The 13,561-nt window shown below is 45.4% G+C and overlaps 1 protein-coding gene across 4 annotated transcripts; it reads left to right on the top strand.

Annotated features, from left to right (window-relative positions):
- ccnf (cyclin F) lies at window positions 1-13,561 on the top strand. Of its 4 annotated transcripts, none has more exons than XR_009798945.1 (18): window positions 1-250; window positions 873-1,027; window positions 1,194-1,300; window positions 1,385-1,452; window positions 2,237-2,433; window positions 3,159-3,212; window positions 3,363-3,467; window positions 3,698-3,775; window positions 4,486-4,640; window positions 4,724-4,888; window positions 5,085-5,208; window positions 6,181-6,361; window positions 6,469-6,556; window positions 7,823-7,922; window positions 8,009-8,142; window positions 9,180-9,355; window positions 9,841-10,160; window positions 10,977-11,108. XR_009798945.1 is itself a non-coding variant. In XM_061847286.1 (18 exons), exons 1-17 carry the CDS (start codon window positions 238-240, stop codon window positions 11,426-11,428), a joined length of 2,352 nt encoding a protein of 783 aa, XP_061703270.1. In that variant the 5' UTR covers window positions 1-237; the 3' UTR covers window positions 11,429-11,430; window positions 12,562-13,561. The 4 variants fall into 4 exon arrangements, 3 of the variants coding, with proteins under 3 accessions (XP_061703270.1, XP_061703271.1, XP_061703269.1); XM_061847286.1 differs by lacking the exon at window positions 9,841-10,160 and adding an exon at window positions 12,562-13,561 and having other exon boundaries at window positions 10,977-11,430; XM_061847287.1 differs by lacking the exon at window positions 9,841-10,160 and having other exon boundaries at window positions 876-1,027; window positions 10,977-13,561.

Genomic DNA, 13,561 nt, shown 5'->3' with positions numbered 1-13,561 from the left:
TGCCTAACAAGTCACGACTCACGTTTGGGTTTGAATTGGGCCAACAATTTCAAACATTACCCATTAGTGCTGCTTCAACTCGTAGTGGAGGGCTTAATTTGCCGTCAAATTTAGTTAAATTTGTGTATTTGACACTCGGCCGACGTCTGCGTGAGGTGTAAATCGCCGCCTGAATGCTCCGAAGTTAGCCGGTGGGAAGATTTGAAGATTACTGTACATACATTGAGTACACTTGCAATGAAAGTTGGTGGTAAGTCACTTTTCACCCCTTTCTTACTTAAATCACCTCACATGGCTTTAAATGACTGACCAAATACCTGGAAAAAATGTTTTAAGTATAAACTTTAAATTAACTGATTAACAGGGTTAGTTAGCACTGCTAGCTCGACGTGCGAGGGACATTTTTGATATTAATGCACAATTGGTATTTATGTAAAACGTGTTCTCATTTGACTTGACGAGCTTTTTAAGTTGTTAAGAACCACGCCGGGAATGTTGAACAGCATGAGGCGTAAATTTAAAAGTTTACGGCACTCGAGCCCCAGGAGGGAAATTTGGGCGCCCACTTGGGTAAACTTGTGAAGCTTCCCAACTACTTACTTCCACTCCACAGTTTGTTTCGGTTGCCATTTCTTTGCTTTAAAGGGGCATTTTATGTCCCAGATACAATGAGAAGTTCTTTAGAAAATAAAACTACATGTCGTGAATAAGTACCAATAAAACTATGTCGAATATTCGTGAATATGTATTTGTGTGGTGTTTCCCAAAGCTCAGCAAAGGCCAGTGTATTAAATCCGCCTGTTTTTTTTTTTTTTGTTTTGTTTGTTTGGTTTCTCTTCCCCCCCCCCCCCCCCCCCCCCCCCCCCCTTCAGCAGTTCACTGCCATTGCCCAAAATGCTACTCCATCCCGGTTCGGAAGAGGGTCCGCCTGCGCACGCCGAGCATCACCTTGCTGAGTCTGCCCGAGGAGGTCCTCCTCTGTGTGCTCCAGTGCATCTCCGCTGAGGACCTGCTGTCCGTCCGGGCTGTGAGTCATCGTCCTCCTCTGACACAAACCCGACACGTCCACGCCACTTTTGGCAAGCACACGCTTCTTTTCCCCCCCACACACACACACACACACCACGAGATCGGCTTCGGCCTCTTTCATTTTGCGCTGCCGCGTTGACTAAGTTCAGCTCTCTTGGTGGTAGGTTCATTCTCAGCTGCGTAACATTGTGGACAACCACGCCAGTGTTTGGGCCAGGGCGAACTTCAGAGACACTTGGCCCTCCCCTAACAATTTATGGTTATTTGAAAGGTAAAAAGAAATTCACAAGTATTTAATGTTCTCTTCTATCTGTGATGTTTCCATCTTTCCACGACAAATCTTTGTCTTCCACAGAGCTGCTGAAAAGGGGAATTTTGAGGCGGCTGTCAAGTTAGGGATCGCTTATTTGTACAATGAAGGACGTAAGTAAAATACGTTTTCCTCACGCAGTGGAACCTCGAAAGCGAAATGCAATTCATTCTGTTACTCTGGTCGACTTCAGTACAAATAGTCCCATTGTGGTCATTGTTGTGATCATACAGTAGTTGAAGTATTTTCGGTTAATCAGTCATGAAATTAATCATTAGCTGCAGCCCGAGAAGTAAGTTTAAATCTTAATACTGTGATGGTTTGCATGACATCAGCATCTTCAAAGCATTATGGTTACCATAGAGCAGGAAATGGTACACTCTGGCTGGCTGCTCAGTATGAGCAAGCAAATTCTGGCCATCAGGAAATGTTACTTAAAACTCTCGTTCAGGGGTGCTCAATGCATCGATCAGCAGTCTTGGTCGATCGCGACACGGCGTGCCAAAAAAAAGACCTCAGCCAATGTTCCCTCTAGACCGCGTGCGTGGGCAATTGTGCACCACTGATGCAGTCTCTTCGCAGATATTCTGCATTGTGCGCAAAAAAAAAATTATAATCCAATGCGAATTGAAAGTATAACATCCAGCTATTCAGTTTGTGGCATTTTGCAACGTGATGCAATGAGTGAGGGATGACTGGTTGTTACATCCGATGGCACAATTCACATACGTACTGTCAAAAATGAAAAGAAGAAGCCACTGGTTTCTTTTAGGCAGCACACGGAACTTTCTCTAACTCTGTTTTTGCTAGTTTAGCTGTTTTGCTGTTCCACTGTTGCCAACAAGCGCGTCTCGGGATTGCGTTTCACCGCTCGTGTCATTTTTTCCCCCAAAACAGCGCTGCTGAGCGACGAGGGCCACGCGGACGTTTGCGGCCGCAAAGCATCGCACTTCTTAAGCCTCGCCGAGAGCCTGCGCTCCCCCGGCGCCGACCCCTTCAGCTGGCTGTTCATCCGGCCGCCGTGGTCGCCCACCGGCAGCTGCTGCAAGGCGGTCGTCTTCGACCGCCTCAAGGCCGAGTGTGACCGCCACAAGGTGACGTGATCGAATGGCGTGGTCATCGGTGACAATAAAGATTCAAATTCTGCCCGTTTCAGATGGGAGTCCTCGCTTTACGACCGAGTTCTGTCCGAAATCGAGCATGTCCCTGTAATAGCTGTAATTCAAGAAACGAGGTGTCCATGGTGTTTTTCAAATTGCATTGAAAACATTTTCAGTTATTTTCATTTTTAACTCCCAACAGTTCAAACTCTTTATAACTTCTAACTTTTTATAGTTCCCTGTGAATATAAATGTGTAATATACGCTTCATGAATGTTTTATTAAATAAAATACACTAAATACAATCTGTGATACTTTGTTTAATAAGGGGTATTTATGAATCTTTTCATCTACTATTTTAATTGTTTTTTTGTAAAACATTTTCTTAACTGTTGTAGCACCTGAATCGCACCCCCTGAATATTTTTTTTAACTGAACTTTTTTTTTTTTTTTTACTCGCTTGATACTAATACTAAATGGGATAGTAATATGGTAATATAAAAAGTCTGGTGAGTGTTAAGTGTACGAGTTATTGAACATGTTTGCGTATTTGCTTCTTGTATGATGCTTTTTTTGTACACATACGGTGCATCTATTTTTTCCTTCTTCTTTTTCTGAGGTTTGTGTTTCACTATCTTATTTGTTTAATTGTGTCGCGTCCATTTTCATAAATTCCCATCGAAATGCGTTCCTGAGTGTCTCCGTGTTTGTTTTCCCAGGAGAGGAAGGGTCCCTTGTTGCATTGCTTGGCGAGAGTGTTACAGCTGTTTGAGGTGAGTCCCCCACCCCCACCCAACCGACCCCCGACCCCACTTCATCAAGCGTTCTCCGCTCGCATGACAAAGTACAACTAATTAGATCAGGATCCGAGATGAAGAGCACGAATTTTGTCAGCGGTTCTCAGCGTTCCCAACTTTCTGCAGGAGGAGGATAAACACGCCGAAGCCGTTTCCATGTTGGAAGAGTCTTCGCGCTCGGGGTGTTTGCAGAGCTCCTACCTCATATGGGAGCACAACCGTAAAGCTGCTGTGAGTTTTGACGTTTTCCCTCTGTCACTATTTTCACAGTCCATACTGAAATCATTTTAAAGGTGTGAAAAGTTTTAATTACTTTTCAAGTTGTCTCTACGTTTTCATTTCGTTTTCAGGTAGAACTTTCATAAAATGGTTTTTTCAAACATATGATTTGGCAATCATTTACGTATGAATAGCTCCACCCCACGTATGATTTTTTTTTTTTTTTTTTTCGTGACTTGCAGATGTCAGATCCAGGCAGGTACCTCCAATGTGTTCGAACCCTCAGGGACTACGCTGCAAGAGGATGCTGGGAGGCACAGGTGTCTGCACAGGAACATCTCTCCACATGATCTCACTTACCGTAATTCCCGGCCTACAGACCGCACCTGGTTACAAGTCTCACCGAGTACATTTGTAAAGGAAATACCATTTGGTACATACATACGCCGCAGCTGTGTAAAAGCGGCAAGTGCCCACATTGAAACACGGGATATTTACAAAGACGGTACACAGAAAGAGTTTAACGCTAACAGGGCCAGTTAAAATAAAACTTATGGGTAAATATCACTGAAATTTGCCAGTAACACAGCAACAACATGCTAGCACAGCAGTAACACTAGCGCAGCGCTAACAGGACCGGTAAAAGTTAGTTCCTCGGCATATATATTCCACCAGTCTCGCTTACCTTTTGTTCTCAAGTGCCCCCTTGCGGCCGTTAGGAAAAAAATGCACAAATTGGGCGCATCACCGCATAAACCGCGGAGTTGAAAGTGTGTGTGTGTGTGTGTGTGTGTGTGTGTGGGGGGGGGGGGGGTCGCATCATGTAGTCCGGAAACTACGGTACTTGAGTTTTTAATGATTTCTCTCCCTGTCTGTTATTCTTTTAGTGGCCATTTTATGACCGAAATCAAGTTCCAGAAAAAATATTGCTATAAACAACAACAAAAATAATCATCCGAGCAACAGCTGCACTAATCCACAGTGTCGTGTTTCTAGCGTGACTCGTAACAATTTATCTCACTCCGTGCAGGTCTCCCTCGCCAAAGTTTGCAGCAGCGGCAACCCGCTGGGTTTGGAGGCGAAAGCCTGCGCCGACTTGGTGTCCCAACTTTTTAGGAACAACCAGCAGGCAGACCAACGCGGCAACCGCAATGTCCTCAAACGAGGCATCAAGGACACCATGAGGTAACGGCAAATCCTCCTCCTTGCTATCCCATCACCGGCCTCGGCGTCTTCACCCCGTCACTCAATTTTGTCTTCCTCTGTAGGTACATTCTGGTGGACTGGCTGGTGGAGGTGACCACCATGAAGGACTTCTCTAGCCTAACACTGCACGTGACCGTGGGCTGCGTGGACCGCTACTTGGCGCTGTGCTCCGTCCCCAAGGTCCGCCTTCAGCTCCTGGGGATCGCCTGCATGGTGGTCTGCACGCGGTAAGAATTCAGATGACTTGCTCGTTATCCATTTTAAGGGTTTTTCCAGTCTTGATTTGCTGCTGTGCATTACGTGCAGAGGCAACAAAAAGGCAGCCTTTCTTCCATTAGGCTGACGAGCGGCTTTTTTGTTTGACATAAAATGGCTCTTCCACCCCCCCCCTTTTTTTTTTTTTTTTTTTTTTTTTTTTTGTAGCTACATGAGTAAGGATATTCTCACCATAAGAGAAGCCGTGTGGCTCACAGACAACACATACAAGTATGAAGACCTGGTCCGAATGATGGGAGAGGTTGTCTCCGTGCTGGAGGGGCAAGTCAGGGTGAGTCATTTTAAATAACTTTCAAATAAAAAAAAAAAATCACATCATTTGTCATCTTCAATTTTTGTCAATTTTCCATATAGGAAAAAAATAGTTTTAATATCTAAAAAATAAAACATGTGTTAAAAAAAGTGTCTTTTTAAAATTTGATGCATTTTCAAATTTAATTTTCTTTTCTCTCAACAAAATGCATTTTGGACTTGTTTTTTCAAATTAAAAAAAAAGGAAGTAGTCACAAAATTTAGGCAGCAAAAATCACATCTTAAGATCGCTTCATTTATGACATTTATATTAAGCGAGTTAAAAAAAAATAGTTCAGTTAAAAAAGAAATTCTCAGAGGTGGGATTCAGGTGCCACAACAGTTTAGAAAAAAGTCTTACAAAAAACATTAAAATAATAAGTGAAAAGATTTATAAATACCCGTTATTAATCAAGCTATCGCATCTTGTGCTTTGTGTATTTTATTTAATAAAACATTAATTAATTGTATATTAGATCGCTTCATTTATGACATTGTAGGAAAATAGCGCTACGTTCCGGACTGTCTTGTTCTCTTGGGCTGCAATCTCATGAGACGAGTACAACAGCCAAGGAACTTATTCTGGTTCACTCACAACCACAGAATCGAAGACCACACTTGTAAGGATTTGTGACTGTACTGCCTGTAACTATTGAACAGGTTCCACATCACTAATTGAGCATATCAGGGGGGTGGAGGGGTGGCAGACTCCACCACAGGATAATCACTCAGACTTGGCGACTTTGATTGGAAGGGAGGGAAAATATTCATATTTGGCCAGATTATCAAAATGAGCATCATGATTGCAACTTTGCAGGCGTACTTAATGAAGCGGTTGGGAATTCTTTATAAAGTGTTGTAAACTGGTATTTACATGTATAATACAAGTACGCCGTTAATTTCAAATGTCACACCGCCGTTCATCGGGCTTTTCCTGCGCGATCCACCTCAGAGCCCCACTCTGCTGGACTACGGCGAGGTGCTGCTCTCCCTCCTCCCCCTGGAGCGACGGACCACTCACCTCTTCAGCTACATCTGCGAGCTGTCCCTGCTCTACTCGGCCCTGGCCACGTCGCCGCCCCCCGCGCTGGCCTGCGCCGCGCTGCTGCTCACGAGAGCGCTGCATCACTACGGTAACGAGGCCAAAGAGCAGCCGACCCGCCCGTGCGAACGCCGGCACTTGCCGCCTAATCGTAGGATCGACTTGTTCTATTTTTGATGTACGTACGCGCGCATGCAGCTCCCGTCTGGCCTGCTCTGTTGGTGGACTACACGGGCTTCTCCAAGCAAGACCTCACCCATCTTGCCGTGCTGCTTTATGTCAAGTGGTAAGTCGTTCACAACAAGCACAATTTCCCCACTCTTGTGCAACGCCGCTGATGCATTTCCCCACTCGAATCCCGTTTGTTTATCTGCCTTCTTGACTTCATCCCTCACTGGTTTCACTACAACCTATCATTTCTGCAGTTGCCGTGGAAACCGTCTGTTGATGAGTTTTTGTTTTTCTGTCGAAGGGTAGTTTAATTGCTCCTTTTATAACTCCCACCAGGCATCTTGTTCTCTTTGTTTCTTTAATAGAGCTATTTTTTCCCCCTTAAAATGTATACTTAATTTTTAGCTCATTTAATAATTGGGTGATTCTGAGGCCCCGTAGCTCAGTGGTTAGAGCACTGGTTTGGTAAACCAGGGGTTGTGGGTTCGTATCCCACTGGGGGCCTCCACTCCCTGAGAAGGGTTGCGTCAGGAAGGGCATCCGGCGTAAAAATTGTGCCAAACATACGTGCGTTCATCTGAGATGACACGCTGTGGCGACCCCGAAAGGGACAAGCCGAATGAAGCTTACTAATAATTGGGTTATTCTAAATGGAAAAAAGAAAAAAACTAACAATTGTTGTGGTTTTATGACATCTTTACTCCCCAAATGCTACTTAAACCGTTGCCTGTGCAATGAAGAATTTTATAATGGTGATGATTTGAGCGTTGAGCGCTCGCCAAATGTCATTCCCGGGAAAATTTTCCTCAAAATGAGTTAGCGTCACGGAGTGGATTGGGTTTCGCTTTAGAGGTTCCCCCCGTATTCCACTAAACGTGCGACCCCTAATCTTGATGACGTGTTGGCCCTCCGTTTTTATGAACCGCTTCGCTGGCCATTAGTCACACAGAACATTTTGAAATAGAGGTAAGTTTCTTTTGGCGTGTCCCGTTCGGGGTCGCCACAGCGTGACATCTCAGATGAACGCTCATATTTGTATGGCACAGTTTTTAACGCCGGGTGCCCTTCCTGACGCAACCCCTCTCAGGGAGTGGAGGCCCCAGTGGGATATGAACCCAAACCAGTGCTCTGAAATATTGACCATTAATTAGCATTATGCCTTTCACCATGTCTGATGAAGCCTGAATGATGGGCTACAAGCTTGTTCCATGTCCAGTAGCCCCAAAAAAATATGGAGGACCCTTAACATGCCCATAAAACTTATTGGGTGCGTGCGCAAAGCTGGTAGATGGAGTGGGCGGCCATCTTGATTGAGAATTGTCACAAAAGGTGCATCAACGGCCGTTTTCTTGAGTGTTTTGTCCAATTTCCCTCTCCTCAGTTTCAGTCAAGATTCTCCCACGGACTACAGACACGTGTCTCTGACCGGCGTGAAGCAGCGCTTCGAAGACGACATCTACCAGCACATCAGCAGAGAGAAAGTACTTGCACCTTTCCCGTCCCATCTCCCTCTCCAAATACTCCTATCATTTATAGCAAGATTTGAAACCTTTTTTTCCTTTGCAAGGTGATGGATTACAAGGAGCTGTGTCACATCCTTGAAATTCCTGAAGTGGAGCCTCAGTTGGAGCCTCCCAGCCCCACCGGCCAACCGGCGGACATCCAAGCGTTCCTCGCTTCGCCTTCCGGCACCAGTAAACGGTAGCGCCCCAAAATTCTCATCACCTCGCGCTAAATGATGTGAACACGCACCCTTAAAATCAGTTTCATTTCTGTAACTATAAAGATAAGAGCAAATATGAGGCAGCACAGTAGTGTAGTCATAGTTAGTATCACGCAATTTGAAGGTTTTGAGTTCGAGTCCCCTGTGCGATTCTAAAAATGTCACAGTTAGTGGCAGGGCCTTAGTTGATGGGGAAAGTAGTGATTGGTGTCAAGGAAGTATTTTTTTTTGTGTGGAATTATGTTGAAGTGATACATTTCGACATCTTTGTACATTCCGGAGGAACTAACTTTAGCCTGGGTTGGTTGGAGAAGTTACCCAGAGTCTCGTACACACAGAAAGACAAACATAATTTTCCCAAAATTCATTTCAGCTCAAGATAGCCAAGTCGTCGAACTCAGGCCGGATGTGGATATTTCTGCACGATTTGTGTTTCAGAGCGTCTGCCCAGCGCTTGCAAGTGGCGTCGGATCTTCACCCAGTTGAGTTTCCGAGTCATGGAAATTCTCAAATATTGAAATTAGCCCCAAAATTGTAGCACCGTTACGGAACAAATTTGTGCCAAAGCACTGTCTAATATATAATTATTGCTTCGGCGGCCGTCTCTGTGATTTGAGGAGCTTCAAATAGTGCTTTGCTGCAGTCTTGTGGCGTCTATCACCAATTCTAAACGTTTTCAAGTAGGTGTCAATTATTTGTGAATTTTCACTCTATGGGGGAGGGGTCGGTCCCTAACAAATTGACTTCATCTCACTCTTGATCGGGTGGCCACGTACTCCAGACAGAACATCAAGCACGCTTTCCAAAATATGTCCCCTTTAAGGCATACGTAAAAACGTACTTGAATCAGACAACACGACAAGTCCTCCTCTTCCTTTGCTCATTTAGCTTGCGTGCTTTTAATCTCTCGGTTGAGCCACGCCAGACGTGAACTGTTTTGTCCAGAAGGTGTTTGTTCGATCCATCTGTGAGCTCCTCCGATGACTCACCCCGAGCGTCCCTCTTCCCCCCCAAGGAGGCGCGATGACGGCATGCAGGAGGACAGAGGCAGCCGGGTGACCACGCCCACCGCGGAGCTGTCCAATCAGGAGCAAACGCTGCTGGGCGACATCCTGGACTGGAGCCTGGGCGCGTCCTCCTCCGGTTACGAGGGCGACCAAGAGGAGAGCGAGGGGGAGAAAGACGGAGATTGTGAGTCACGTGCGAAACGATTTGATTGCGGAATGAGGCTGCAGGTGGAACAAAAGAGCAGCTAGCTGTAACTTCCTCGGACCGATTATTTTCAGATCGGTGCCGCCCTGAAATTTCACTACAAATAACACAATAGCGGGGAAAAAACAATATTCATTCTCTTCACAAATTACTCGATCTGCGTAACAACGGAGCAAATCCAGGATTCAAGAGTTGAGCTCTGCCTGACCACCTCCTGGTTTGACTTGAGATTCAGGCCTTACAGCAGGGGGTGACATGGGCCGCATTGTACTTGCGGTTTCCCTCAAAGGGCTGTGAAACAATAAAAATCTTTAACCGCCTCATCGTATTTACACGTGAAATTTATGAAAAAGTTTTGGAATCAGAAATCAAGGGTAATCGGTTTTTCCAACTATTGTTGTGTGGTAACACAAAAATGCTTTTCATTATCATTTATGATGGGACAATTTGAGATTTTGGTACAGATTGCAGACTGCATCAGGGATCCGCGCCGAGCCCCTTCCTGTTTGCGGTAGTGATGGATAGGCTGACAGATGAGGTTAGAATGGAATCCGCTTGGAACGTGATATTTGCAGATGATATTGTGATCTTCCGTGAAAGCAGGGAGCAGGCGGAGGAACAATTTGAAAGATGGAGGCATGCACTGGAATGAAGATTAGCCAAAGTAAAACAGAATATATGTGCGTGAATGAGACGGGCGGAGGAGGAAGAGTGAAGCTCCAGGGAGAAGAGATGGCGAGGGTGGACGACTTCAAATACTTGGGGTCAACAATCCAGACCAGTGGTGAGTGTGGTAAGGAAGTGAAGAAACGGGGTGGAACAGTTGGCAGAAGGTGTCTGGTGTCCTATGCGACAGAAGAGTTTCCGCTAGGATGAAGGGCAAAGTTTATAAAACAGTGGTGAGGCCGACCACGGTGTACGGATTAGGCTTGGATGGAAAAAGACGACACGCTGTGACGACCCCTTACGGGACGAGCCGAAAGAAAAAGAAGAATTTGAACAAGAAAAATCCATGGAAGTTGATACGCATGATTTGCCTCTGGGGGCCACATAAAATCGTGCGGCGGTCCAAATCTGGCCCCCGGGCCTTGAATTTGACACCCATGCCTTACAGTATTTGTCCAAGTGGGTCTGTTTGGGTCTGGAACCCATGCTTCCCAAAATCATTTAAAGGAAGGAAATGTCATTTCAAAGCGGCGTGAGATTTTCAGGGAAGAGGAATTTCACACAGTGACGCAGCATCCCATAATCTATGCGTGACCACCAGCGTGCGACGTGACGTATGAAATAGTTTTGCAACTGCAGCAGAGCCTCGGTTCTCGACCACTGTCCATTCTAGAAGGCGGTTCGCAAGCTGAATCAACCGCCGCGCGAGTTCTGTTATTTCCTGGTTTTGTTGGGGGGGGCCTTTGAGTACCGATTTTCATTCGGAAACAGAAGCAAAAAATAAAATCTGAATTTTTAGTTCGGAAACCGATTCTGTACAGTACAGCATGACCGGAGAAGGGGAGTACAGATAGCGACTCGTCGATCCATTTGGACTCTGCGCATCCCCCGTCAAAACCCGCTGACTCATCGCACGTCTTCCCCTTTTCGACAGTTTCGACGCTCTCCGTCAAAATGGAGGCTGAAACAGGCGAAGGGACGCGAGAGAACTGCCGGGCGCTTTCCAGCGACGAAGAAAGCTTCAGCGAGGACAAAAGAAACCTCGCGCTGCGCCCCAAAGAGCGAGACGGACTTCTTTTCTCCGTGGACGACCGCAGTTCAGGCTACTCGTCGGTGCAGAGCGTCAGCCCGTCTTTGTCGTCGTCGTCGTCCTTTTTGCTGGTCCCGTGCGTGGCGATGACTTTTCCCGCCTCCCCCAACGTCGCCGCCTCCGCCCCGTCCCAGCCGGGCTTCCGCCTTTTGGCCCCCACGCCGAGTCCCCGGGTCCACTCCACCAAGCAGGTCAAGCGGAAGAACTCCGCGGCGCACAGCAGAGTTGAGGTGGGGAGAGGAGACGACGAGGACGATGAGCAGTTTTCCGCCGACGTGGGCCTCCGGATTCTGTGATGGTCAGTTGTCATCCGGCGCTTTTTTTCCCCCCTCGTCGCCGGCGGAGGGGGCGAAATTAGTTACACCACTGCCAAAAAGTAACAGATGTTCAGCTTTGGTCGAAGCTTCGGGATGAGCCTAAAAAGTGTTGTTGAACTGTTAATTTGATCCCCTCTAAAGTTTTGAACGCGTTCCCGATTTGAGTCATTTTTTGCACAACTGATCGTTCTTTTAAAAAGGAGCAAAATTCCCAACAGGAAATGTCGTCGGCGTGTTGCAACAAAGTTACAGTCAGACGGGAAGAGTCATAGAAGTGGACCTCCTTGGAAATCGAAAGACCTGTTGTCAATTTTGTCATTCTGCTTCTTCTGTTTTTTTTTTAAGGCAAAGGTACTGAATTCGGACGCGCGCGCCAGAAAGCGCAGCTGCCGTCGAACGTGTGCAGTCAAAAGTTGTAAAAGGTTGCGCCGCGTTTGAAGTTCTTGAAATTTCACCCAAACGTTTTGCGAGGATGGCAAAAATCCAAACAATCGCCATTTGGACCAAAGATGTTGGTATCTAGGCGGAGGGAAAAGTTAAAAAAAAAAAAAAAATCATAATCATATTTGCGGCGGAAGTCGCAGAGGAACTTATGGCATAGCAACATTGAATATATTGATAAGAAGGGAAAACCAATAGACCCAATCTCACTCCGCGTGAAACGTGGAAAGAAATACCGTATCTGGATATGGGGAAAAAATATGTTTACCATAAAAATAGTCTCAAACTGTTCTATTTACATGTACAGCGGTAACATTACACGGGAGATATACAAGCAGATGCTCGGTTTGGGATGAAGTTCTCGTCTTACATGTGAAAGTTGGGATGCCACAGTCTTATTAACCTATGCTAATGCTGTAGCAAAGTCATAATTTCAGTAAATATTTGTATGGGGGGAAAAAAAAGGTAGGCCATAAATGTAAATTAATTGAATGGAAAAAAAAAACAAAAACAATATGGTGGTAACTGTGTTTTCTTCCTCCGTTTGGTGTTTTTAACGTTCACAACAAACAGAAGAGAATCTTGTCGGTATTTGATATTTGTCACGCAAACATTCAACATAAAGCGGTTTTCATTCATCTATCAAATTTCTGAGCCGCTTATCCTCACAGGGGTCACACGAGAGCTGGAGCCTATCCCGGCTGTCATCGGGCAGGAGGCGGGGCACAGCCTGAAACGGTTACCAGCCAATCGCGGGGCACATAGAAACGAGCAAGAGGTGCGTTTGCAATCACACCTTGGGGCAATTTAGGGTCTCCAATTAATGCATGTTTTGGGGATGTTGGAGGAAACTGGAGAGCCTGGAGAAAACTCACCTAGGCACAGGCAGCACATGCTAATTCCACACAAGGGGAGGCCGGGATTTGAACCCCGGTCCTCAGAACTGTGAGGCAAAACACCCCACAGCTGCTCCACTGTGCTGCATAAAGCGGTTGAATTTTTTTAATTTTATTTTATTTTTTATACTATTGCTACCAACACTGAACGTAGCCTCTTGATGGCGCCGATTACCACACAGTACAGTACATTCATTTTTTTTTTTTTTTTTTTTTGTTTACATGGAAGAAGAAAAATCAATATTTTTTCTTCTATTTTGGAGCCACTGGCTTTTTCTCAGGACCATTTATTGTTTTGTTTTCATTTTTTTTTTTAACAATAACCTCATTGAGTGGTTGCTAACTGTGAGGAAACCATAACTCAAAAAGATTTTTATGGCTTTTTTTTTTTTTTTTTTTTTTTAATGCACTGTTCTCACAAGCGCGTCTCATATTTGCCAAACGTGAACGTGCCGCGTGCCAAAACTACCTTGTTACCGATTTATGTTTAAAAACTGTGAATCTTGACGCGTGCCCTTCCGTAATCATCGCAGCACGCTTGAAAAGACGCAGGGCAACATACAAAATATTATTTATTTTTCCACTGTTTTGTTTTTTTTCTTGCAAGTCATACGTGTTGCCTGTCGGAAGTCTGGCACTTATGTTTTGAATATCATGTCGTTGGAAACTGATTACGCATCACTTTCACGTGGCTTCCTCGGCCCTGGGGAAAAAATAGACTGACTAATAATGTTCACATGATAATATCGGTAATTGGACTGGTTCTCTCCTGTGT

Source organism: Syngnathoides biaculeatus, chromosome 16, assembly GCF_019802595.1.
Source record: "Syngnathoides biaculeatus isolate LvHL_M chromosome 16, ASM1980259v1, whole genome shotgun sequence".
In the NCBI taxonomy this organism is placed as follows: Eukaryota; Metazoa; Chordata; class Actinopteri; order Syngnathiformes; family Syngnathidae; genus Syngnathoides; species Syngnathoides biaculeatus.
This window is presented reverse-complemented; position numbering and strand designations above follow the sequence as displayed.